Below are 27234 nucleotides of genomic sequence, written 5' to 3' on the forward strand. Positions count from 1 at the left end.
CAGCCCATCTCTCCACGCGACTTCCCAGCCCCTCGTTTCCTAATTGCGGGGTTTGCCTCGAGCCCAACGTGTCCCTCAGCCCTGTCCTTGCCCTGCAGTGCCCAGCACACAGCACTTCCCTTCCGACACCCGGGCTGGTCTCAGCAGCTCCCGCACAGCCACACAGACCACCACTGCCTCTGTCTTTTGTTTGCCAATGCTTTGAATTTTAGGCTTTGCACTTTGGAAAAGTTCCTTTTGTCCCAGTATGTGCAGGCTATGGTGTTTGTGTCCAGAACCACTGTGTATGGATGTGGCACCTGCCCGGCATGCCACTGGTTATTGTGAGATTGCATCCAAGAACATGCAATGTTTTTTCTGTCCAAACTGGGTGACACAGAATTGGGAGGGATCTAGGGGAGAAAGACCTGCACTGTTTCAGTTTGAAGAGTGTGAGAAGGGGCAGTGAAGTTATGGGGAGCTGCTTATGAAAGACCCTGAGAAACAACTGCAGTATTTGGTCCCTCATGGTGCCAGATGCTGGATGAAACTCAAATGATACTGATTTCAGTGTTTGGAGGATGGTGTATGGGAAAAGGCACAGATGTGGCAAGGGGCTGGAGAAGTCCGGGCACTGAACCTGCGAAGAAGTGGTGTCCTCTGCTGGAAACACTCCCCTGGTGGTGGGGGCTGCACAGAGAGCTGACAGGAGAGGAGCAGAGGGGTGTGGAGGAGACAAGAAACACGGAGGGAGAAGGAGAGCTGGAAGGGGCAAGGTGACAAGGCCAGGGGAAGCCCATGACACTGGCAGTTGGTGGGGAAAGCGCGGGTGGCAGGAGGACATGGCTGACAGCACAGATGAACAGGCTTGGAGGGATACTCATCTGCAGACAAGCAGGAAGGGTGAAGGACCTGGGAGCACATCAACCACAAACACAACCGCTGCCCTTCCATCCGGACACAAAACCTGGCTAAAGCAACCACTTTTAACAGAGCTTTTTAAGTTCGCTAAGTGCAGGTTGCAGGGAAGAGCTCGGCAACAGCAGTTCTGCCCGCGCTCCTGCTGGGAATCACTGGGGGATGCCGCCTTTCCAGCGGCGCGACCCGCTGCGCCTCGCCTGCCGGCCCCGCACGGGTGCGTGGCGGCCCCACCCGCGCCAGCCCGGCCCCACCCGCGCTCTTCCCCCAGGGGGAGCCGAGCCGTATAGGGGCTGCCGGTGGGGCGGAGCGGTGCCGCCTCGGCTCGGCTCGGCTCGGCTCGGCTCGGCACGGCAGCCGTGTCCTCGCCCCCCCCCCCCCCCCCCCCGGCCCGACGGGGACCACGGCGGCGAGGGCGCCGCGGGGCGCGGGGCGGGGCGGCGCGGGGGGCGGCGCGGCCCCGCCGCGCGTGGGAGCGGAGTGGGGCGGCGGCAGCGCGGCGCTTTGTCCTGCCCACACGCGCGCACACACACACACACACACACACACACACACACAGACTCGCACACGCACACGCAGCCGGGCGAGGAGCCGGCAACATGGCCGGGCCGGCCGAGGGGCTGCCGGCCGCCGCCCCGCTGCCCGGCTAGCGCCGCGGGGCCCCGGCGCTGCCAGCGGGGGCGGCGCCGCCGCCGCGGACCCCCCTCCCCGCCGCCGCGGACCCCCCTCCCCGCCGCCGCGGACCCCCTCCCCGCCGCCGCCGCCGCCGCCCATGCCGCGCCGGGCCCGCGCCGCGCTCAGCCCCTGAGCGCCGCGGCGCCGCGCCCGCAGGGAAGATGAGGTGAGTGCGGGCGGGACGCGCAGCGCCGAGCACCGCGCCGAGCACCGCGCCGGCCGCCCCCTCCCTCCGTCCCTCCCTCCGCCCGCCCGCCCTCAGCCGCGGCCGCCGCGCCGGTTGCGCCCCCGGAGCCGCGTCGGGAGCGCGCTGGCGGGGGTCGCGGCCGCCCGTGGGGGTGGGGATTTCCTGCGCGGGCGGAGGGAGGGGAGAGGTTGAGCAGTGCCGCGCTGCCGGCTCCTCCAGCGGATGGATAATGCTAGTGGGTGGTGACATTTTTGGCGTGTTTGACTGTCAGTGCTTAAATCCGTATGACAGATTATCCCGGGGGTTACAGAGGGCTGGAAGCGCTGTGAAAATAGCGCGGCGATGTAAAGCCCGGGCTCGCTGTTACCGGCGCGGTGCCGCGGGGCGCGGAGGCTGCGCCAGGTGCGCTCGGCTCGCCGCCTCGGCCGCGGCTCGCCGCGCTGCGGGCCGCGGGAGAGGAGCGCGGAGGGAGCAGGGAGGCTCTGCCTCGGCGCCTCCGAGCCCCGGCTCGCTCGTCTCTCGCGGGGCGCGCAGACCTGTAGTTTTCTCGAGGACGGTTCGGCTACTGCGAGTATGAAGAGCGAAAACCCCCACGGTTTTCTACAGCCAGATAAGTGCCTGGTGGAAGGAAGATGTTTTTAGTTCCTACTCTTCCAAGCAAAACCTCTTTCCTCATTAATTCAAGATTTCAGCTGAGCTGAGATTCCTCAGAGTAACTCAGCTTCTGATTCATCTTTTCATGCTAGTGATTCTTTCCACTTAATAATTATCTCTAGAAGGCACTTTGGGAAACCTCAAAAGTGGAAATAATTTAAAGCCAAATACCTTTCCGTTGTGCGTATTCTATGAATGGCAGGCTTTGCGTTACTCCTAGGAAGTATAGAGGGTTTCCAAAAACCTTTGCATGTATCTGCAGTTGCACTTGCCCCTAACACTGTCACATGTGCCTGGGGTTTGGAGGTGCATTGATTTTTAGCATGAATTTCCTTACTTGCTTAAAATCCTGTTATGGGGGGAGGCCAAAAGCACAGAAGCCTGCAGAGTGCCGTGGGACTGGTGTCCTACCCTTCTGGTACCTACACAAAAAAGTATCTTCATCTCTCTCGCCCGGCCTGATAATGATGTTGCTCAGAGCACCCCAAAGAGATCAGCCGTCAGACAAACAGACGTAGTGATATTTTCCCTTGCTGCCTCCTTTTGGGTTAATAGCCCAGTCGATAGAGCCAGTCACCCATGAGGTAGGAAAGCTGACTTTCTGTCTGCCAGCGGTGGCTCCTAACCACATCTTTCACGCCCGGGGAGGCACCACTGGCCTGGCTGGAAGGTTGGAAGAGTTTTGAGTTTCTCTCGCTGCAGGTACTCTGCTTTGCATTAGCCTCTTCTGGAGGTGTTTGTGGTTTGGTTGGAAAAGGCAGCAGAAATGAGAGAGACTGAGAAAGAGAGACGGTGGATCAGGATGCTTTCACCATCGTGCACCCAGAATAATCCCAGTCACGAGGGTTTGGGTGCCCTCCTGCCCGCAGGAGCAATAGGGCATTTTGGAAAGAAAAGCCTTTGAGGCCTTTTCTTTCTCCAGGAGGGACTTCTGGACTGCCCAGTTTCCTTGCTTTATGACTGGGGTGGACCCAGAGCTGCTAGGTTCTGGCTGCGCCCGGGCTAGCTAAGAAAGCAGGCAGCTGAAGTTAGGCTCTGGGTGCTGCAGAGATCTGCTTGGTGTATCTGCTCTGGGGTGTTTTTTCATTTGACAATCAGCATCTGCAATTATAGTATATTTTAGATGGCCTGTTTTTGTATTTATTGCTTTTGTATATTAAGGTGCATGCTTGTTTTGTCTTTTTAAATGCATAAATGAGTTTCTATTTTTAGAATTGATTTTTCTTCTCCTTACTGTAAAAGGAGGGAAATTCATTACTGTATACTGTAGTACACTTCAGTAAACATATATTTACAAAGCACCTAAAACCTATTTCAGTAATAATTCTTGTGTAATAAATATTGGTTATGTAATTCCAGAAGACCCTGGCAGGCTGTGCAATCACTTAATAAAACCTTAAAACATCTGCTTAGCTATATATATTTTATTTATACTGCTTTTTGTGGTGAATGGATTACAGTGCTATTCTTTGCATAATTGCTGTTACGTGATGCTTAAAAGTAAAAATTCCTATTATACTTTGATAATTTCTTTATGTCCTTGCTGCAAAAATATAAAATGTGTAGTGTGGGTGTACCACAGGTCTTAGTAACAAAACAGATTATAATAGATGTTCGGTCTCAAAAGTGGATTGAGATTCCTGGGTAGAAAATGTTACTGCAGAGGTGTTATTACTTCTAGTGTGCAAAAATAGTGCTGTAGTACAATAAATATTGAGGGTATTCTACAGTAGCTATTTATTCTTGTGAGAAACAATTCACTGATATTTGAGAAAATATCTGTGACTATTACTGTAGATGACAATTAAGATTTTTAAATTCTGTCGATATTGGTATAACCTCCTTGCATTTGTTAGTCATAAATGCAGTTCGTGGCATCTGAGTGATCTCTGCTATAAAAATAAGAACAAGGTATGGCGTTTGTCGGTTCACCCCTGAAAAGTCCTCGCTGTCTCTCTGACAGTCAGAGTCAGTGTCTTCCGTAGCCAACTTGAATTCACCGTGCGCGTGGTGGTGCGGGGGCTTGGCGGGGAAGCCTCCCACCTTGGCAACTCGTGGGGCTTCTGTTTTTGTTTTTTGTTTTTCTCCTAAACAAAATGCACAGTAAATATTTGGAGGTGGAACCAGCCTCAAAAGGAGAGCCTTCAGACTGAATCTGTTACTCTCCACTTACGCACGCTCTTCTTTAGGAAGCACCTAAGTTAATGGGCTCAGTACAGGAGTTACTGGAGGAAACGATGTAATAGTGATTAGTGATGGAATAGTGATCAACCATTAATCATCCTTATCACCTTAACCTTGGTTGAGTTTTCTAGCTTTCTCTTCTGAAGTCAACCTTTTTGTGCTGAAATTTCTGCATAGCTGCCAGTCCAAAATGCTAAAAAGATGTTGTATTTGTTCCTAATTTAAAGGGACAAAGCAAGTCCAGAACTGAGCAGTCACAGTACAAACACGTTACAATAACAGAAAGAGCGTACATCACTTGCTTCTTAAAACTTTTGATTTTGGACCTAAACAAGCAAAGTCTTTACATTTGTTCCAGTAAACACAATGTATATGAAGTGTTTCATTTTTCTGCCGCATTTTCTACTCGTTCGTGAGATAACTCAAGAGTTTTGTCACCACTTCTGGCTTACAAAAAGGATGAGGGGAGCTGTACGCATGCAGCATTATTTTATGCTTTCTTTTCCATCTTTGCTGTGAGTTTCTTTCTGTTTACCTCTACAGAAAGTTGGGTATAATTGGAGAGAGCTCATGTTGTTTTCGTATATAATGTCAGCGGAGGAGGTCCCAGCCTCCTTGGGCAGCGGCCTGTGTCGCCCCGTGCATCCACCAGCTCCTGCCATGGTTTCCAGCTCGTGGGCTAGAGGAGAGCATCCCTCCCCTGAGGCGGATAACTAAATCAGGTGCTATAGAGAGAAAGTTTCTTTTCTTGTTACTCAGAATTTGATTTCTGAGCTGGAGCAGCATGTTTGTAACCTGGCTGTTTTTAATTTATTCTGTGAAGTTTTTTGAGGAGTGCGGCACTGTCGGTGTAGCTGTGCGAGCAAACACTCTGCCCAGTGGCTGCCGAGGTTACATCAGCAAAATCCCACGTGTAGGTACTGCTTGACATTTAAAAAATTATATTACTTTTTCCTATCCAGAATAAAGCATTTTTGCTTTCATAAACTGTGGACATCTTGTCCACTCCTGCTTTTTGGGAATCTTTTTCTTGTTTTCCTGTTGTAATGGCATAGCGGAGGCTGAGCCTGGTCTTCCGAGTGAGGGTGCGCGTGTCCGTTCAGCTTGGCGCTGTGACTGCGCTGCGGGGGGTTATCACTTCTGTCCTTTTTCAGATCATTCAGGCCGTGCTGAGTGACAGCGTGCTGAGGTGGAACAGCTCCTGAGGGAAGTGCGCCGTGGTCGCAGGTGTCCGCGTGTCCTTTCGTCGTACTCGCTGGTCCTCAGCTAGGTGGTTCCTTGTGGCAGAGCAGTTTAACCGCCTCTTGCAAGAAATTGTCAGTCTTTCTGAAAGCAGAAATGCATTTTAAGCTCAAATAACTTCTAAAATCCTGAAGGGTAGTGATTTTGTGATTTCTTTCTTTCTTTTTCTTCTTTTTTTTTTTTTTTTTTTTTTTTTTTTTTGGGGGGGGGGGGAAGGGGATGTCCTTTGTAGTTTCTGCCCATTCTGGGCACTGTGTAAGATGTTCAGTATTGAGTCTCCTCTGCTTTGGTTCTAGGTTCAGTGATTGAAAGCATTTCTAAAGCTGCTGCCAAATTAAAATGAATCCTCACTAACATTCTTTCCCAATAATTACAGAATTAAAATAAAATAAATGGAATAATCTGTAGTTTTTTTTTTTTTGTATCCAAGAAGTTCACTGTAGACATTTCATGCTTTTTGCTGAATCTGCAACAGAATCTTAATATTTTCTCCACTTCCTATTTACTTTTTTTCGCTTGTTTTTAGTTTTAGATCACATCCCAGTACAGTGCTGTGTTTCGTTGCACTGGATAGGCGGTAAAAGCTCTATGCTCCATTATATGTTGGTATTGTTCCCACAAGAGGATGGGGAATTTCAGGATATGTTCTCTGTTTTTTTTGCAGTCATCCCAGGAAGCTTGTCATCCCTAATGTAATGCTCCCTCATTTTATATATATATATATATATATATGTGTGTGTGTATACACACACACACACACACACACATATATATATATATCACATATACACACACATTTCTTCTGAATTCTCACTGCTGCTCCTGTCGGCTGTGCCAAGTTAGCTGTTGGTGGTTTGATAGGGCAAACCATATCATGAAGTCCTTATACATAAAGACAAAAGAAGAAAAAAATCTCATCTGCCATCACCAAAGGGCGTACATAAGGTATGAACAAGTTGGAGGCAGGAAGATACGGGCAGTTTTCCATGGCAACATCAGAAGTGCTCATGGAGCCACTTCTCCAGGGAGTGTTATTACTGCAAATTAAAATGATTTTTATTTTTTATTTTTTAACTGATCTGCTAGTCCTGCTGTTCCTCCTGTCCATCACGAACCCTTCTACCTGGGCTCTGCAGCTCTTGACTGACAAACCACCTAGCTGGTAGTATGGGTGAACGTTTCCTAAGTACTAACCTTGTGCCCGATGCGAACAAAGTGTTCTCCCGCTGCACTCGTGGTCCTTTCTCCAGCTGTGCGCGTGGTCCTTTCTCTCTTGAGGCTTTGAACGCAGCTCTTGTTCAGGTTAGTAATTCGTTCCTCAGGCAGTAGGTGTCATTCCTGCAACTTGAGATCTCGTAGTTTTCTTCTGTCTTTCTTCAGTTTCACGTAGGTGTCAAGAAGGATAGACATTTTTCTGTGATTTACTGACAAAAAAAAACCTGTGTCGAGCAGCTCCGCTTATTGTAGCGCATGTCACGAGATGCCCTGCGTGGGTGCAGGCGGACCCGCGAGCAGGGCGAAGGTGGTGGCCTGGGTCCAGCTTTACGGTGAGGCTATTCAGCAGTGACGAGCACTTGGGTCTGGTCGTTAGCTCCATGGTGCAGATACACGGTGTTTCATAGGCTGGTCTGCAGCTGTTAAATCTCTTATTCTTTTTGGCTTCATTTCTTTATCCGCTGGAGGATACCAATACTTACCTGAGGGAGAATTAAGAAGGGTAAGTGGCTAGGTCTCAGTCTAGCACAGGATTTAAAAATATGTTTAAGCTTGCACAGGATTTAAAAATATGTTTAAGCTTGGTCCTGTTTAAGTCCCTGCTTTACTAGAATGGAGACCCCTGTTCAAAAAAACATTTTTTTTTGAAGATGAAGGTTATTTATGCTGCGTGCTAAGCACTATTATAATATCTGTTGTGTTCTCCATGCTTCTCACTTTTCCTTTTTTCCCTTTCCCATCATTCTTTTCTTCTTGGTCAGAGCATGCAGCACTCCCTCCCTGTGCTTCGTTTCTTTATCCCTTGCCATGCATCTCTCGGTAAGCCGCTCCCTCTGTAATGAGGAGATCTAGAAAATGCACTGAAATGGTATTAGCAAGAAGTAGGTCCATGGTCACCGTAATCCCTTTAATTGCATGTTGTATCTTTTTTTTTTTTTTTTTTCCTTGTAGCTTGTGTCAGATCGGGATGTTGGCTGTAATAATGTTCCCTGTGTGTGCTTGCGTGTGTTCCTCGTGCAGCAGCTGGAAACATTAAACAAAAATGGGACTGTTGAAAGCTGATAGATAGGTAAAATCAGTAAATAAAAGTGAAAAAGCTGTAACTGCAAATAAGTCTTTTCTGTTACCACGGATTTTGTATGAGTAGGGTTGTGACTACAGCACTGAGTAGACCAGTGTCACTCAGCTTTTGGGTTGTGGTCCATAGGACATCAAAAGATAGGTCAAAAATGCCTGCAAAATGTTTATAATCAGAAACAAAAAGGTTGCGATCATCCATACATGCACGTATTTTCATGCAGTTGGTATGTCACCACGCCTATTAACTCTTTGCTGTTGTTTTTAGCTAGTTAAAATGTTTTTAATACTAAAATCATTCATATTATACAATTCTATTTTGTCCATCCTCCTTATTCCCTCCTGCCAAAGAGTACTGTGATATGACATAATCCGTAAATTTTTTTTGAAAAGGATTTGTGGTTTAAAAGAGAGAAATACTGGACTAGCATATTTTGACAGAATGGGGTAACTTTAATATTCTGAATTTGTCGTGTATTAGTGTGGAGTGTTGCAATGCATTTACATGCTAATCTTGCCATTAAATAACTAAATAAATCATCTAGGTGGATCTAAGTCAATCTTCGATCCCACAGCTGTTTTAAGAAATAAGGGTTTGAGTCCTCAAAATAAAACTGCCTTGCTGTTCACAGGCAGTTAATTTCTTTGACCCAATCAGATAAATAAAATGGAACATGGAGTTATATATTTATTTTACCTGTAGATTTAATAAAAAGTTCTTTATCTTTCCTTGTTTGTTTATTTTGTCTGGTATTAAAAACCATCTGTGAATGAATGGATTGAAGGTCTATGTTGTTTAATTTAGCTTCAGTAAGTCCAGTATTTTCCATGAGAGGAGTTAACTGAAGTGCTGTTTTGTCAGCTGCTGCCAAAGTAATCAGTAATTTGTAATACACAGTGTTACACCTCCACCCGTAACCTGGCATTACCATAGATATTCTCTCTTCAGTGTAGAGCGGCTATTGTGAAAGAATAATATCAGCCAGGGAACTTGCTATTTTTCGCGTGATGGGTTTTCCGTTTATGGGGTAAGTGGAGGAAATGAGGAGAGTACAGTGTGGAGCTCAGTGGATCTGATTGTATCTGTTTGTGGACACAAGGGTATCAAACATACTAAATTTCACTTTTCTTGCAAGTGTCACTGTTTTAACTCAAAACTTTTGTTGGCAAAGAGCTGCAGGGCTGTGATAATGCAGGTGTCATGTCAGATGTGGACTCTGCCTTTGGTAAAGCGGTCGAGTCTCAGTGAATTCAGGGGGGATTAAGGCAGTAAAATGAAGTCAGTTGTGCATGTATTGAGCTGAGAAGCCAAATGAAGGAGCTTTTTGGAGCCTGACCTGTTGACTCTTGGCATTGTATTTATCAGATTTAACTGCTGTTATTATCTTTGTCAGACACTGGTTTGCGGTCTGTGAAACATGAACAACTGTGACCATGATTTCTGTGATGGATGGTGATTCCCTAAGGCTTTCTAAGTCATCACATACCCAGAGCTGGTCCAAAACGATGCCTTGCTCTACCTGCAAGTCAACCTGGAGACAGCCATTCCTCTCCATCCTCAAGGATTTCAGCTGTCCTGGCCATGTCTAGTATTGGAGACAGGAGAAAAGCTGGCCAATTCTGTGGCATTAAGATCTTAGTCCTGAAAAGACCAGTACACATTCTTGACCTTATTATTGTGGACAACAGGACGCTATCCTTGGTGTTTGTGAACCTAGTGACTGTTGTGATAAGTCTACTGACTGTAATAAATTTAAGTATGTGTACAAGTCTTGACAGAATTGGGGTCTCATAGAGCACTGAAGTCTGGCATTTTCATTTGAGGCCACAGCTCAGTGGAGGATGTCTTATAGCTTTGGGGTAGGAAGTCAAAAGCTACCCTATTCCCTTCTTGTGTGTGGAAGTCCTGACTTCTAACATGCAGAGGTAGGAACATAAACATCTCTTGCTTAAAATATTTCTCCCCAAATGAGCAATTGTTTTGCCTGAAGACTCTACAATAAATCAAAAACAACATCTGCCTCTCTTCTTGTCCAGTCCACTCTGGTTCTGGGTGTTATCTGCTATCATACTACTGAACTTCTTTACATTTAAGTGTGGATTGCAACTTCAAATTAAAACAGAGATGTGAGAGTGGGCTGCAGAGCACAAAACTGAGAAAAGAAAGTAGGGAGGGGGCTAAAACAGAGGAGAGGGGAATAGGGGAATAATGACCCAATACTTCACTTACTGGGGTTTCCTGCCTGGTATAAGACGTAAAATATAACCTTGACTTTTAATTGGTTACCTTTAAAAATTGCACAGGCTCTGGGGAGGAAAGAGAAAAGAAAGGGGAGTAGGGGAGGTCCAATGATTTGTCACAGGGGAAGGCCTCAGTTTTGCATGGTGGCACCTCAGGAGGTGTCAGATGAGGATGGAAAGAGGCAGCAGTGGCAACAGGAGGTGTGTGGTCCAGGAGCAGGGTTAAAGAGAAGTGGCGCTTGTGGCCGGGGAAGCTGTGCCAGGGATAGAGGTGAGGCTGTGGTGGCCCCAGGAATGGACGGTCCCTTGGTGGGCAGCCTGCTGAGGCCTGATGGTCAGCGGCTAGATGCCTCTCTGTCTGTTTTGTCCTGAACAAAAACACTGCTGGAACCATCTGCCTGTGACTCTGCTGGATCTCAGAAAACCTAAAGCAAGGTACTACTTTAAAATTTCATGGTGAGAAATGTGAGAGCGTTGCAGAAGTAGCACAGGGGAGACTGAGCCAGGCACCAAACTAGGGAAGAGGGGAACAAGTTTGTGAGATAATTTTCCTGTTCCTGAGTCCTTTTTCCTTACTAAGGGATGCTTTCTATAGCCTCTTATTTTTGATACTGGTCTCTAGTCTTTGATCTCTTTGCTCTTTGGGTCTGAGTCTGTTACTGCAGGCTTGGTTGTAGCTAGCGCTAGCTGTCAGCTGTTGCTGCCATTGCAGTCTATTCGTCGTTGTTCTGCTTTGGAGGTTTGGACACCTTTTGTGACCCTTAAAGATGGTAGTCCTAAGTGGACACCGCAAAACAACGGAAACAGCTAATGGTTCCCTTAGCAAACATTTAGTATTATGTTTACATATTAGAGGCTATCATTAAGCCTGATCTTGCTGAAGTCCTTGTCTTCTTTTTGGTACAGTAGGATTATAATCTAATACTAGTTTCTAACTGTGATTCTCCCAACACATGTGTCTGTGATAGGTGTGAATTACAGTTCAGCCTTGCAGATGATACCTGAATTGTAGAGAATATTAGATGACTAGTGCCCTAAATATGACAGAGTACATTTATCTACACATCTGTGCATACAGAAAAATTTCTTCCATGGGTGAAAACTTAGACCCGTATCAGAAGAGAGAGTTTAGTGAAAGACTCAGTGCTGGCTCTGCAAGGCTTAGATCAAGGTAATCAACATTAGAATAAGACCTTAGTACTGTGAACTGATATGACAAGTTGCTTTAACATCTGTGTGAAGATGTTGCCTTTTATAAATTTTATTATTCTCTTATAAAGAACAGCTTTGACAACTGCTATATTTTTCTAATAGTATGAAACACTTAAATATTTTGATGACCTGCTCTTTAAAAAAATAACCATATCAAATGCCTCAGCTTCCTTGAGGATTGTCTCATTTTCCTTCAGGACATGCATTTGTAACAAGCCACTAAAATCTGTTCAGATATTGCAAATGTAGGAGGACTGAGAGGTGAAGACTTGCAGAGTCTGATTCTCTCACTCTGGTTCCTGGATTCCAGATGGATATTAGCAAAGATAAAAAGACAGGAAAGCATTCACAGCAAGGGAACGTGAGGTCCTTCTAGCATGTCCTCAACATGATATGCAGCCTCTGGTACCCTGTTCCTGGGGAATTAATTCACTGATACTTCAAAGCTATTGAATTTTGTGGGAGTTTTCCAGCATCTCTTCTGTTCTCTGCTCTCTCTATTCTGGAGTGGTCTGCATAAGGGTGTGAAGGAAAATGAATCCAAATAATCTAAAATATGAATGAAAAGTGAATTAGGTAAACTAAATTAAGCCATTGTATACATTCGCTAATTTGGTGTTCAAGTGACCTTAATTTGATTGAACTTAATTCACATTAAAGTAAATTATGCTAAATATGAAATAGGGTTGATTTAATTAATAATTAGAGTGTCTGCAGGGATCTAATGAGGTTTGATTCATTGTAGAAATGTTAATTCAGATTACCTTTCTAAAGTTTCCATGTCTAGATAAACCCTACAGGGTGGCTGATGAGTTATGCCTAATCTGCTGTATTTGTGGGTTGACCCTCTCTGGCTCTAGAAGGACACTCCTACCCTTTCCTTTGTGCAGGACTTCACGGACATTTGGCTTGGAAATGTCGTGTTGATTTGTTAATCCAACCGGAGAAAACCTGACAGTTATCTATTGGATTAGCCAACTTTTGACCTGGCTTGTGGCCGCGTGGTGCTTCACAGGGTAGAGGACGGAGTGTGAATGTGCGATGAAGGTGGAGCAGCAGCTTCCGGCCGTGCCGGACTCAGGGCTGGAGGGGCAGAGCTCTGTGCTGGCAGGAGGGGAATATTGGTTCCTTGGGCTGCAGCCCTTTCTGAAGCAACGTGGCCTGACCAGAAGCCTGATAGTCAGCATGCCAGCCCTGGTGGCTCTCTCGCTTTGCCTGCTGCCTCAGGTCAGCTCTTTCTACAGGAGACGCCCTGGTTCGGGCACTATTTATAAGTTGGAATTTCACTCCTCATCATGTTATGTAACACTTGAACTAGATGAAGTCACGAGGCTTGGTGGAGTTGCTTAAAATCAGACTCAATCAAGTTTGATTTGCTCAACACATAGGTGCAACTATCATGTATCACTAGGCTCTGGCTTACCCTGTTCTCCGTCAGCTTTTTCCCTCTTCCTTGTGCTCATCTGTACCGGACTACAACCAGTAGCTTGTGCTTTTAGTATAAACACAAGCTCTATTGACCCACTTTCTTGTAGCTTTTCTTCCTTTTATGTCTGTGGCTTTTAGGTTTTGGCCTTATGATTATTGCTGGAATGGACACATAATTGCAAAGATAGGACATCGGGAATAGCTGAGACCTAGGTGTGTATATATATGTATATATATACATATATATGTATGTTTTCCCCTAAGGAAGAATTTTGTTTGCAAGTGATTGGGGTTTTATCCAAAAACTTTATCCTGCTCTTGTAGTGGTGTACTTCAGGAGTAAAGTAGGAGAACTGATTATTATCAACAGTCAAAATGAAACTATTGGAATGGCTTATAAATATGAACTAGTTATAGTGAAGTTAGTTGAATTCCATAGCTTTTTGTTTTTCTCTGAAGAGGAATAAACTGCTGTTTGAAATATGGAGAAATGACCTGAAATCTGACCTGAACTTTAACATGAACATTATATTTGATGCTAGAGTCTTTGGACCTTGGGAGACTGGAAGAGAGATGATTATGTGCTTCAAAACTCTCTTGAAATCTATTCCCAGAGTACTAGGAACTGGTGGTTCTCCCTGTTAGTATCTGCACTTTCAGCTTGCACAGGCAGTGGTTCAAAACAGTGCCCAAGGGATGCTGTCAAACTCAAAGTTTCTTGGGGTTTCATTCTGTCTTGAAACTAGTCTTTGAGCTTTGAAACCACAGAGTTGTGCCCATCGCACCTTGTTTTAATATCGGCATGTTCAGACGCTTACAAACAATATGCTTCTTCATGAGGCGATAAAAATCAGTGAGGCTTTGAAAAGACATGCTCTTTAAAGTCATGGCCTTATTTGGGAAGTTGCTAGAAGCTTGGCTGTTGCAAGAGAATGTTTTGGCTCTGTGACAGTTTCCTTTATATGGCTCTCCAGCGAGGAATCCTCTGTGTCTGTGCAATGATAACTAGTGAGTGTTGCATGCCTTTTTTTCCTTCTCAGGAATATTGCTGGAGGAGTACTCAGTACATTGGTCAAAAGACCATTTTGGACCTCTAATTGGCCCAGAATATGTACAGAAACCAGGTTTACCAAGCTAGACTTAAACCTCAAAGTAATTTGATTCTTGAACAGCTTTTTTTGTTGTTTTCATTGTAGTTACCTCTCTATACCCATTTTTCTCTGAACTTATCTGTTGAGTGCTACCTTCTATTTATATAAACAGGATTTTTTAGGAATGACTCTGCCTGCCATCATCCTTATTTTCTTTATGCTCCCTGGGAGCATTTTCTTTACATTCTTGGTTCTTGGGAACAGTGATGGGATAAAACAGTCTTTATGATAGAGGTAAATGACAAACTGAAGGGAAAGATGTCAGAAAAAAGTATTTTAGACATAGAGTTGCATCCGGAGAACGAGCGAGGAGAGAGATTATCATAGCAGCTTTTTGAAATGTCTTGAAAATATATAGTTGAAAGAGAAAGGGGGATTAGAGAAGAAAGTCATCATTATAAACTAAATATCACTGTGCCTGTTACTGGATCCCTTGTCACTATGAAAAACTGGTGGAATATAAAGACACTTCAGAGAATAATGCAGCATCATTTAGGGAAGTCCTAAGGGAAGAGGACCTCAAGGGCACTCTGATGTTGCAGACCTGGGGCACAACAATGAATGATGCCGTATGGATCTGTCATGGCTCAGATACCAAAAAGGGACACCCTCAAGCATCAACAACACTATTAAACAGTGGTAGGTGGTGGTAGTGGGGGGCAGGGGAAGTTGAGATCAAGTGATCTAAGTGTGGGGTTAAGACCTGCCCTTGGGAGTTTATACCCTATGAAGGGTACAAAAATATGCTTATCCCGTGGACACTGGACCTTGTCCTACATGTATCCTTACTGGGTTTCCTTTGACGTGTTTTCCCCTCTTCTGTGCTCGTCTTGACCGTACATATATTTCAGCTCTTTTCTTTTTCTGAGGACGTAAGGGGGAAGCTCTGTTGGCTGGTCTCTGTCCCTTGCTCTACACTGCTGCAGAAATGAAGGCAATGATCAGCCAGCATTTCACCTGCCCTCTCCAAAGGCAGGTCAGGGGCAGGGAGAAGCTGGAGCTGGGGCAGCCCAAGTTTCCAGCATTGCTTGTATTTCACATGCATCAACACTGCTATAGCTTTGCTGTCTGAAAATAGTAGTGTCACTTAATGCTGTGCTCTTGTAAGAGCACCTGTAGGTAGCAGCAGTGGTGCTGATGCCAGTGGATGGAAAAGCAAGCTACTAGTAATGTAAGAGAGCTTGAGCTATTGGCAGCAGATGCACAAAAGGCAGCTAGGAATGTGAGGCTGGAAACAGCAGGCATGAGGTTAGAGAGGCTGATTTGCAGTGCTCTGAGATGGAAATGCTAGTTCAAATTGCATATCAGCAGCTGGTCATGCTCCTCTCTCCATCTCCAAAGAAGAGGGAAGTAGGATTTGGCCCATGAATAAATATTTAATTCTTGAAGATATGAGTCTCTTGAATATAGAGTCTCTTGGTGCCTAGCTCTGGAGTATCCAAGTGATGTCTATGTGGCTGACAGACGGTGGGAGAGCAGAGCCTGGCTGGATGCCAGGCATTGTACCCTGGGGCATCTCAAACGGAGCTGGACACCGTGTTTAGACAACTGGTTCAAACCCCAAGCAATGCATACCAGCATGTCAGTGAGACTACGCAGTATTCAGCAGTGAGCGGGGAGGAAAATGCTTTTATCTATTGCAGCTTGCTCTGAGTATTGGTGTACTAAGTCCAGTCAGTGGATCTATAGTCTGTGATGGTCTGAGTCTGAGTGCAAAACTTGCTCCTTGTTTCCCCCTTTTTAATTTCCTGTTTGTGAGAAGAATATTTCACCTTCTTTGTGTGGTTTTGGGGGGAAAAGAGTGGATCCCATTGCTTTACACCAGGGTGCAACCCAACTGTGAGTTAGGCTAGATGTGTTATGTGGCTTCTTGCTATTCTGAGTAATGAAAATGCCTCAGTCAGCATAGTTAGGGAGGCAATTGGTATTACACTGAGCCTGATTCATGGTAGCATAGGGGAAGTGGCATTGCTGCTCCTTACTTGGCTGTAAAATTGCTACTAGTAGTACCAAAGGTAGTTAATCACAGTTGTATAGCTTAAGTAGGCTTTTTTAAAGATGGAGTGAGAAAATGGGATCATTCAGCTGAGAAATGCTAAGCTTTGCAATTAGAGCTGGGCAAGGAGTGTGCTGTGCCTGACCTCAGACTCTGCGCTCACTGCTAAGCTCCTGCAAAAAATGTTGCTGCCTCTGGAGCAGTGCTGCTGGCGGGTTGGAATAATGGTTTGATTTGTCTAAAGCTCTCAAATTTGCACTGTGGAGTGAACACAGGTCTGGGATTGGCAGAGCCAAAGTGAGAATTCAGACTGTTATGCAGTCTCAAACCAGACTGCCTGGCATCCCTGGCTTGCGCGCTTTCCTCCTGTGAAATACAGATTATATTATATAACTTGCAGGAAAACTAGGAGAGAGGTATGGATAACTTTGAATGTGGAAAGCAAAGGAGGGTGCCCCAAAGGTGAGGCTTGTGTTGTTGTTGTGCTTTTTATGAACCTGGGTGCTTGCCCTTTTGTTAGGAAACTGAATCTCATCCCCACTAGCTGTGGAAACTGAAGGACTGGTTATGTTCAGGTGATGTGAAAGCTGGCCAGGTTGGACTGTGCAAGGCCCTTTGCTGTGATGTTTTGTAGTTTACATGCCTTTAACTCAAAGGTGCAACATGCAGCTTAGGTAAAAAGACATTTTTCTGTTAGTTTTGACACCTCCTTTAATTTAAGTGTCAGGCCTAATAACATCTCAGTGGAGACCTCTGCATTCCCAGAAGTCTGCAGCAGCAGCAAAAAGCAACAGGAGTTGTAATATTTCCCAAGTTCGCTGGGGCTGGGGGAGAAGCTTTTTAAACCTCAGTCTTTATGTAAAGAATAAGTAAGAGATGCAAGTATGATATTTAAAACAATACTTTGCAACTGCCTGCCCTGCTTGTGATTTGTCATGGAATGTCATACAACATATCGTCTTGCAGTATGACTCAAAACCATGGGGTCTTGCTGATGCTCTACAAAGGAATTGGTAAAGGCTGACAGAAGCCCAGCCCCTGGCCATGCTGACCCTGTGCAGAGTCCAGTCTTGCCAAGCTTCATGCATTTCTGAGAAAGGCATCCCAGTGTTTTAGAATATAATCATCGCCATCTTCTTGAGCCTTATAGGAAGGAAGCATTAAGTCTTAAATTCGTTGTCAAGGTGCATTGAGGCTTTTTGGGTGCTGCAGAAGGCCCTGTACTTTGACACTTAAAGTTAAACTGTCCAAGTCCTTCCAAAGTGCTCAGGAGAGGTGAGGACTAGTTATAGTCTTCCTCTGCTATGTGTATTTTACTTAGGCAACATCGGTCATCAGTAAAGGTCACCTGAGATGCATTATCATGATGGGGAACATTGAACAGGGCCTGTACTGCGGCATGGGCTTATCCTTCCTCAGGACAGGGCTCTGAGTTTCCCTGTAGTTGAACTTCACGAGATCTCTATCTGCTCATTTCTCCAGCCTGTTGTCGACCCTCCAAATGGCAGCACAGCAATCTGGTATATCAACCCAATTTTATGTCATCTGCAAACTCTCTGGGGGTGCGCTCCATCTCATCATCGAGGTCATTAATAAAGATGTTAAACAGTGTTGGCCTCAGTATCAACTCTGGGTTGCCCCCAGTTGCCAGCTGGCCTCCAGCTGGACTTTGTGCTGCTGATCACAACCCTGTGAGCTCAGCAGTGCAGCCAGCTTTTAGTCCACTTTGCTGTCCACTTATCTAGCCTGTACTTCATCAGTCTGTGTACAAGGCTGTGATGGGAGACAGTGTTGAAAGCCTTACTAACATCAAGATTCATCTATACAGAGTAGGCCAGAGCCTAAATACTACTAAATACTCCCAACTTTTCCTTGGATGGAAGCACAGCTCTAGTGGCATCATACCACTAACATCTCCCACCTACCAGCAAAGTAACATGGGCTACTGTGTGAAACTGTGCTCATGGGTGCGAAGCCATTCCAGCGCCTGGGAGGGCTCAAAACTTGCGTGTGTTGTTACAGGAGTGAGCAAGTAAAATTCTGAATTTGCCAAGGCTTAAACTTGATGCTGCTGTCAGTAGCTGTTTCTGAACAAAGAATTCCACGCTATATAATGAATAATTCCTTCACGCATTTACTCTAATATCGTTTGCATCAGTTATCAGGGAAAGAAACATTTTTTGTTCTTGCTGTTTGCCATCTACTCTGAACTTTAAGGCTCATTTCCAAGAGTGTGCAAGTATTAACTAAAGGACTTCACTGTTTTGTTAAAACTTCCTATTGAAGCGGATGCAATAGAGATGTTAATGTGATAGCAGTGCAGTTAAGTTTTGGCAAATTCTACACTATTAGTACCTCACAGTGGATTATCTGTATATATCCTGGGTGAAATTCTGGGCCATGATCAGATTGAGCTCCGACATTGTGTTAATATGTAAAATCCGTATAAGGTAATAGCTCCTAAGACCTTGGTGCTGTGATTTTGCATTGGAGTCTTACTGACAGCAGTGAGCTCACATCTGCCAAACACAAGCAGAAGTGTAAAAATCATAAAAGTTGGCTTTGGTTTTTCTTTTATCTACTTTCTGTCATTTAAGTAGAGTGCAGTGTTACAGGAAGATGCAATTGTTAATAGGTGCAGTCTTTTAATACTTACTAAAGATGTCAAGTACACTCTAATGTTTTGCATGCAGGAATAACTTATAGCTTGACAATATACTTGATAATGAGTCCTAAATTTAATAGGCATTAATGTGTTCATCTGTGTGTGGGAAGCTGCTTAGTTCATATTGGCTGCTACTTTTGACTGCAAACATGTCAATATGTGATTCAAATGTTTATAAGTTCTATGCCACCTGGTTCCATGCAAACTGCAAAAAAATTGGGATATTTCTGGTGGTATGCAACTACCTTTATTTGTATTCCTGACTAAAGTACGCACGTTTGTGTTTGTTTATATATGATGTATGGACTACACACACATGTCTATTCACCCCATTCCAAGTGGTGATAATGAAGGTCTAGACCTTCATTTTGAATTTGGTCTAGACCTTTCAGCCTCCTGCTCCCTTCTTCTCCCCCTTATTCCTCCACCACTTGGAAACCCCCCAATTAACTAATTATTGCTAGCTGGAAGGAAACTTTCAAATTGAAATCTATAGTTCCTGTATTTTCACAGAAGGTGTTATCCGTGTCTTCTGCTCAGTGTTCATCAGATTAAGATACTAATCAGCAAAGATGTAGCAGGTATAAGATGCTATAGCCATTATGTGAATATAGCATAATACATCATTGCTGAGGCAACATTTGTTTGCAGTATGATTCAAATTAAACTGTGCTGTATTGAAAAAGCTGTGGTTAACAATTGTTTTTCTAGGAATAAATAATATGTTACTGTCCTTGACTTCAAATTTATGTAGTCCTGTGCTTTTCCTTGGAAGAAATTTTGTATGGTTCAAATTGCTTTTCGTAAGTTATCACAACTCAGGGCAAGGATATCTGCACCTTCTGCAAGTTAAGGCAGATGGGGTTGTATTTTGAAAGAAACTTCCTATTTCTGCACTATGACATGCTGTATACCTGCCGGCACCTGGTACAGAGTACCTATTAATAAAAATAGTACATTATACTCCCAGTATGGTAACAGTAGAGCTGTGGGAGCAAAACATGGGCAAGCTCTCACATCAGTCATCCTGTGGTCACGCTGGGCCTCTGGGTTTGCAAAGCATGAAGTATATCCAGGCCAAATATTCTGTCACATTTTAAAACTGTATAAATGAGGAGGAGACATTGCAAGGATTTTTTTTTTCTTTTTTTTTTTTGGTTAATTTCCACCACGGTCAAAACAAAGACTGCAGAGTGAAGGGAGCAGTTTGAAAGCAGGGTAAGGAGATCGTTCTTGTACCTTGTAATTATCTCAGTGTTTTAAGACAACGTATATTAGAAATCCTATGGATGAAAAAGATGGGGAGGGGGAGTTCCCTCCCCCAGCCTTTAACAGCTGAAGATGTAAATCGATACTGTTACTTCCAATACTGCACATACAGTTGCTCAGCTGACTGTAGGGTACTGTAACTATTTCCACATTTTTTTTCTGTACCTGAACAAATTAAAGTAGCCCTTCCCTCTTCTATTTCAATAAATCCTCTTACATCTTATTTTCTTAAGCCCAGGAAAGACTTTTGAACTCAGTGAAAATCCTGTTGGAAGGAGATTTTTTTCAGCATGTTCTGGGATGCTGTCTAGGATTGCCCCTCTTCCACTGTGCAGAAGCATTAGGGCCGCCGCGGGCCTGTACTGATCATACAGGTTCTTATTGACTCATTTATCTTCTCTATTCCTCTCCTCTTTTCTTCCTCAGGAATTGAAGTGAATGCTGGATCTTTCTGTGCAATTCAAATTTTCCAAGTTGTCTGAATATCACTTCCAGCAAAATGATAATCCTACAGCCTTAAAAACAGATGTTCACTATGTTAGTGGCTTTTTGCTTGCTCGGCAAGGGGGTAAATGCTTACCTCATTGAAATATTTCAGCCTGTGATTGGATGATATTGCCTAGCATCTGACTAAGACTTTGGTGGAATCTCAGGTCTACAGAACCAGTCCTGATACACTGAATACCAATAACACAAGGTATTTTTCTTGGGGAAATTTCTTGTGCAGAGGGTCAACATAAGGCCTTTATATGCTGTTTAAATGTTACCTTAACCCAGAAATTGCACCATTACCCTCAGCTTTGTCCTGGATTGCCCTGTTTCAAATCTTCTTGTATCCTTTGCTCCTTTGCCAAAGCTTTCAACAAGAATTACCATTTATGTCACAAAATCTCATTTGTTTGTTAGACTTAGTTTGTTACTTAGACTTAAAACTGTGAACTGTTAACCGAAAGTAGGCTACTGAGCTGCTTCTGTGGGGGCTCGCATTGCTGTATCTGTCTGGCATTAGATCAGAAGATGGGATGTGGGTCCCTTGGTTCCCATTACATTATTTTTCCCACTTCAAATTCATTTATGTTTAGTCATTTTTTGTTTCCATGATATAATTCCGTTCTGCAGTGAAGTATGGAGCGTTATCCTCTGCCTGGCTGTAAAATCAGTACAGACTTTGATGGAAAAAACAACTCCTTTTTAGTACTGGATTTCTGTTGCTGGTTTTGGTTTCTGAAATACTTTCAGCCTCCTTTTAGATGCCTTAAATCTGTCTCAGGGCATGAGAAGTTGCAGCCTTTGCTAAAAAGTCATACGGAAGTACTTTAATCTTATGACTTAATTAACAAGCCTCTGGAGGAATATTGCTTCCAATTTTAATGCTGTGTGAAAATGGCAGATGATCAGTAAAGTTTTGGTGTTTGTTTATATATTTTGCCATTGCGTGTGTTCATTAGATTTTTTTAATGCCACTGCAGGGTCAGCTGGGTGATGGCATACTGATCCTCGTTCATGTGGACAGTATGGAATGATGTTCTCAGATCTTGTGGTCTAATATGGGAGTCTTCATAATTAATCAGCCAAAAATGACACTATTTGTTATCTTATAGAATAGGTACGGATTGCTTTTGCTGTCTGTAACACTACAAGCAGCTGTGAAAGTGCTGGCTGAAAAATTAAGTTAAAGTTATTCTACTAAGACCTTTTGGCAACTGACCTTTACTGAATCTGAAAGCTTTCTGGAGGGTGTTTGCCTTTCAAGTCCTGCTGCTGCCTGAACAGTGAACTCATTGAGGAGGGAAGCCTTGACTTGAATGGTTGACTGTTTGCATAGTGGCTTTTAAGGAGCTGCAGAAATTGGAAGGCCAGACAGTGATTTTGTGAAGTCTGTTTCAAGGAGAATGAATGCTTAGAGGAAACAGTACATGATAATAGCAGTTAGCTGTGTAGAAGGGTTTTTATTTTAGCCAGCATAAAAAATAAACACTAAGACTTGAATTAAAAAAGCAGCCTCTTCCACTTGAATTCAAATTAGATTAAGATTGGGGTTAATAAGAAAACAGAAGTTCAGACTTTCTTCATTTGCCTTTAGGGGGTCTTGGCTAACTCTGACTTTGAAGGTGAAATCCTGTTTTCCCACAGAGTCAGTGGCAAAACACTTAGCTTCCATAGGGCTACATCATCTGTGTTTAGCTGTTTGGATTATATATGTATATATATGTATATAGTTAACATAGTTCTGGTGAAGTACATGCTAAAGATGGAAGATGACTTTTCTTGATGGTTGTATTCCTGTCCTCTCTGATAGTTTTGATCCCTTATCGGAATATAATCAAAAGCTTCTTCTTTTCAGTCCATGCATTTTTAAAAGATGATGGAATAATTAATTTACATTGAATTTTATAACTGTGGATGGAACTTGTTTGGGTTTTTGTGTACCTGCAGTGTGTGTTTATTGTCACTGAACGCTATCACATTTGTTTAAAAGGAAATAAAGTGAAGCCCAAAGTCTTTGATGCATTAAAAACCACTATCTCCAAGATAAATTCAGATTTTCTTTGTTTCCAGTGCTAATTGTTTCTCTTGAATATTTTTGCCTTTTGCCCCAGTGCTTTCTGTCTATGCTGTTCAGAGCCATGGGTTCAGACCCTGTAGTTACCCTGGCATGTCACCGATCACTGTGTCCTGGAGGTCTTGCTGCATGGAGTTTGTCTCTTTGCTGGTACCTCTGTGGGGCAACCACAGCCCTCACACTGGGTGGACTTTAGCTCTTCAGGAGATGCAGGCTGGATCTGGATGTTTTAGCCTCCAACCAAAATGCTCCATGTTTCTCCTGCAGTAAAAGCAGGAAGAAAGCCAAGGTAGCAAGGAGTAAGCCCAGGGATGGCTTTGAATTTGCTGTCTCCTCCAGACTTTCCCAGCCAGCATATTTTCCCCTTGCACCTAAATCTTCCCCTCCCAGGTAAGGAGCTGATTTCCCAGGATTTGAGCCTCTGTTATTTCCAGCAATCTTTTCTCTTAGTCTCTCCAGCTAGCAACCAAGTGTCCAGGTCCCTTCTTGTTCTGCCTGGCCTGAGCTGGCATCCATGATCCTCTCCTTTTTTAGGTGACTGCACATGGTTACTGCACAGATGCTGAGACTATTTGAGTAAATATGTAAGAACATTTTTTCACGTAACAGTTCCTCCCAAGCACGTTGGCGAGTTCAGCTGGAGCTTGTCGAGGGGCTTGGTGGGGTCTCCTGGTGGGTGGGATGCAGGCTATTCCTAGCAAACGGGTGATGGCAGTCTCCAAGTCTGTTTCGTACGTGTCCAAAATTTCCACCGGAGAAGACAAAGTCTGTCTCCTAGTGTTTTTGCTCCCCCCAGGCCGTATTTATTGAGACCAGGCGCGATGTTTCAGAGGGGCAAATGCTTTGCCCGCTGAGATATTTTAGGAACGTGCCCCGCGTGCTTTGCTTGTCTTACTCCAAATATAGTAGGTGCAAACTTCATCCTCATAACCCAAGCCGAGGGTAGCTGTTAACTCCCGTTACTTCCCGTTTTGCCACTCGTGCTTCGGCAGTGCCCGTCTCTGTGTTTTGGTCCACGTAGTCATCCTGAGGCACGGCGAGCTTTGCCCACGGGTGCAAGAGTCTCCTGCCCGCTGGAGCCCGCTCGGCTCCAGCCCGGGCACTGCCCGCGCGGTTGCCGTGGAGATTGCGTGTCCCTGTTGCTAGGCAGCTGGCGCATCTTTAGTTACAGGCTGCGATTCCATGAAATTCTCAACTTTCCTCGTTCCCGTTTTCCTCCCTTTCATTTTGCAAATGGGACCGTTTTGGCTCTTAGCCCGCTTCATTCAGTCGCTCTGATGCGATTTGTCGGTGTTAACCCTATAAAACCGAAGACGCGCCGGTGGTATTGCAAGTAGGATTTATGCCAGCGAGTTCGGGGCTGAAGGAGTTAAGCTGCTTGGAAATAGACTGCAGAAGGGATGATTTCTAGTAGATAAACTACTTAAAATGGTCTGGCATTCATGGCAGGGGAGGTTTGTGGCTGTAATCTTTTGTTGAATCATTGATGGGTTATATGAATAAAAACACAGGCTATAATATCACTGCAAGGTAAGAAAATCAGCTTGAATGGGCCTAATTAATCTCCTCAGTTACGATACGTGCTTGTTTTCCTTTTGTCCTCTGCTTGCATTTTCCGATTTTGATGTAGCATGCGAACAACAATTTAGCCATTGAGCCTGTCTGGTACCGTATTTGACTTATTTGCCTTGAATAATAAAGATATCAGCCTGTATTCTTGGAGTATACTGCATTAATCAGACTTGCTGGAATGATCACATGGTACTCTATCGCCTTTCCCTGGTAGCTGCTGCTTGTCAGCAGCTGGCTGAGCTGTAGGCTGCAGGCCAGTATCTGCATACCCTTTCTCTTCAGAATATTTCTAATATACTCTCTCTTCAGTATGCATTTTGCTGCAATTTGACAAACTATATGGTCCTCCTGCACATTAAGAAGATTATTTTAAATTTCAGAGCATTTGTCTAGTTACTAGGCCATGTATGCATTTGAAGAATTCAGGTAGGCTCTCTGTTTTATACATCAGTGTGCTCGGTTTTTGTTCTCGCAAGGTTTTTGCTGTGTAATGTCAGTAAGCTCTACAGTTAGTTCTTCGATGTGCAGATATTTCTTGCATTTTAAAATCTCTACCCTGTGCATGGGGAGAAGTGCTTGAGGGGTAGGATGCAGGTAGACGGTAGCTAACCGCATGATGAAGTGCAAAGCTGGGTAATTGATTTTATCTTGCACATATTTCATAGCCATGCAGCCAGGAGCAGCAAGTACAGTGTAGTTATATTTATAAAACAGAAACGGTTCTGTTTAAAAGGGTCTTTGCTATTTTTGGTTCCTGAGGATCTGACAGATGCTCTTTTAGATTGGATACTCATGACAGAGAAGAAAAAGAATGGTGCTTGGATTGTGTATAGAATTAGATTTTATGCTGCTGCAGAGTATACATGCCTGTTTTTCATAATCTTGTAGCTGCAGAATTCCATATGAATTATCTAAAATACCAATAGGGTTAAGTTGGTTGTTTTTGGTTTACTATTTGCAAACATCTGAACTACCAAGACTATTAGAGTGTAAAATTAGCACCTTTTTATTTAATATTGGTTCTGCTCAGTATCGCCTCTGCCCCCTCTCCTCCCTCATCCTCACCCCCAATATAACTCCTGTCCTTAGGCAAGTAGTGAGGTCTCTTAAAACCATAGCAGATTTTTGAGTGCACAACACAGAATTTTTGCCCTCACTGACATAGCAGATTATTTTATCTGCAATGAAACAATATTTGACTTTAAAATTTTCTGAACAGTAGTTGTGGGGGGGGAGAGGGAAGGAAATGCCACTTTTTTTATTGCTCTGCTTTGTATGCCCAGTTTCTCATAACCCATGTTTTAAAATTGTCCAGATAAAATAGTGACAGTGTTGTAAGAACATCAGACATCACATCATCATGTGTTTGTCTGTCTGTATATAATCATTGTAATATATCTTAAAAATACATTTTTTGGTTCCAAGAGAGCTTGTTTGACCAAGTATGCAGCTAGAGGGAGGACGAACCGGCTCTGTATACGCCGTGAGCATTCTGCGCCGACTATCTCCAGATTAAACTTCAGAGAATCAGATAAAATACCAGTAGCGTTATTTCAGTCTTTGGTCGGAGGACTGACTGTACTGGCGCTTTGTTTGACGCGCTGCTGATCAGTTCTGCGTGGAAGTGAGCAGCCGTGTTAGCGGCAGTGTCAGCAGCCGCGGGACCCCCCCGCAAGCGCCCTGGTTCCGGAGACACCCGACGAAGAGGCAGAGCCTCACCGCGGGCGCTTCTGCTGCTGCGAAATGCAGTGTGCTGCTGTCTCAGTGAAAAGATCTTACTGGAAGACCAGATAACGCTGTGTAACTGCAGTTGTCGTAGGAGATGCTCCAGATCTTGACATAGCTGATTGTTGGCAGTGAATTGAGCTGCAAATGGGCCCAAAACTTACTGTGCCACTTGCTGTGCCCACATAGCAACTTGTATTTCACCAGGGGGGTTGGATGATGTTATTAATGGAAGGAAATTCTCAGTAAATCCGCACTAGAAATAAATGCTTTTAAAATTCTGTTTTAAAAGCTTTAGCTGACTTTCAGTGGCATTCCTAGATGTCTTGGACCGGGAATACACTTATCTGCTTTTATAGCAAGAAGAGTTGAATGCTGATTATGCACCTATTTAGGCTTATTAAATTACTTGTAGTCTTTGCTTAGACTTGCTTTGAAAGTAGTACTGATGCTCTGTGTGCAGACGGCTAGACCTTTTGTCTTTTCTAAAATCTTCCATGCTGCTAGGGCTGTGGTTTCTCTGCAGCCGTGTTTAAATGGCATTTATTTTATTAGGCATTTCAGTAGTGTTTTGTTAAGGTTGCCTCTGCAGGTAGACGAGGGGGATTTTTTATGGCAGGATAATTGTCATGCCTGTGACTATGCTGCATAGGCGCCGGCCGTCCCGGGGTGCCGGGCTTCCCTGCCAGCGCGGTGGGAGATGTCTGCGTGGCCTCCTAGACAGCCGCTGGTCCGCCTGCAGCAGTGTCCTGCCTCGGGGCCGGGCGCAGCGAGTGCGCTGCACCGTTGGGGTGAAATATAACCATGGCGGTTCCTGGGTGAACGAGCAGAAACTTGAGCGTCGGAAAAAAAAAACAAAAAAACAAAAAAACCCAGGGTAACGGGCTTGTAGTGCCTTGCAGAGGCCACGCTCAGTTTATGGTCCTGTTGGGAAGAAACTAATACAACCCCAAACACCTTCGATCCTTTTTAAAGTGATGGTTGAAGGAGCTTGTATAAGCTGCTGGTTTATACAAGATACCAACTGGGTCCATTTTCTTACTGATGTTCTTCACTGTCTTCATAGACTCCCCAACCTCGTGTGCGTTTTGCTTATAACTGGAGGGAACTGTGGTCAGGTGAGTTCTTGGGAGCTCCTGCTCCTCTTGCTGTCACAGGGTGACTTTGCACCTGAAGCTAACAGGAGAAGTTGTACATCTGGCCACAAATGGTACTTTGCATTTCCTAGGCTCAATCCATATTTATTTCTCTAGCAGCTGAACACAAATGCAATTTTTCTTT

General features: G+C 44.3%; 1 protein-coding gene across 10 annotated transcripts in view; it reads left to right on the top strand.

The window, feature by feature from the left end:
- Positions 1 to 1662: 1662 nt before the first annotated feature.
- Positions 1663 to 27234, top strand: part of EVL (Enah/Vasp-like) — a 144971-nt gene continuing 119399 nt past the window's right edge. For 2 of the 10 annotated variants that reach the window (XM_062576498.1, XM_062576499.1), the window contains exon 1: positions 24480 to 24654. In XM_062576498.1, coding sequence (XP_062432482.1) covers positions 24632 to 24654 — 23 coding nt within the window. In that variant the 5' untranslated portion in view covers positions 24480 to 24631. Of the gene's footprint in view, positions 1739 to 24476; positions 24655 to 27234 lie in introns of those variants that run through there. The other 8 variants (XM_062576497.1, XM_062576500.1, XM_062576502.1 and 5 more) reach the window with 8 other exon arrangements.

Source organism: Rhea pennata, chromosome 5 (genome assembly GCF_028389875.1).
Source record: "Rhea pennata isolate bPtePen1 chromosome 5, bPtePen1.pri, whole genome shotgun sequence".
Taxonomy (NCBI): domain Eukaryota; kingdom Metazoa; phylum Chordata; class Aves; order Rheiformes; family Rheidae; genus Rhea; species Rhea pennata.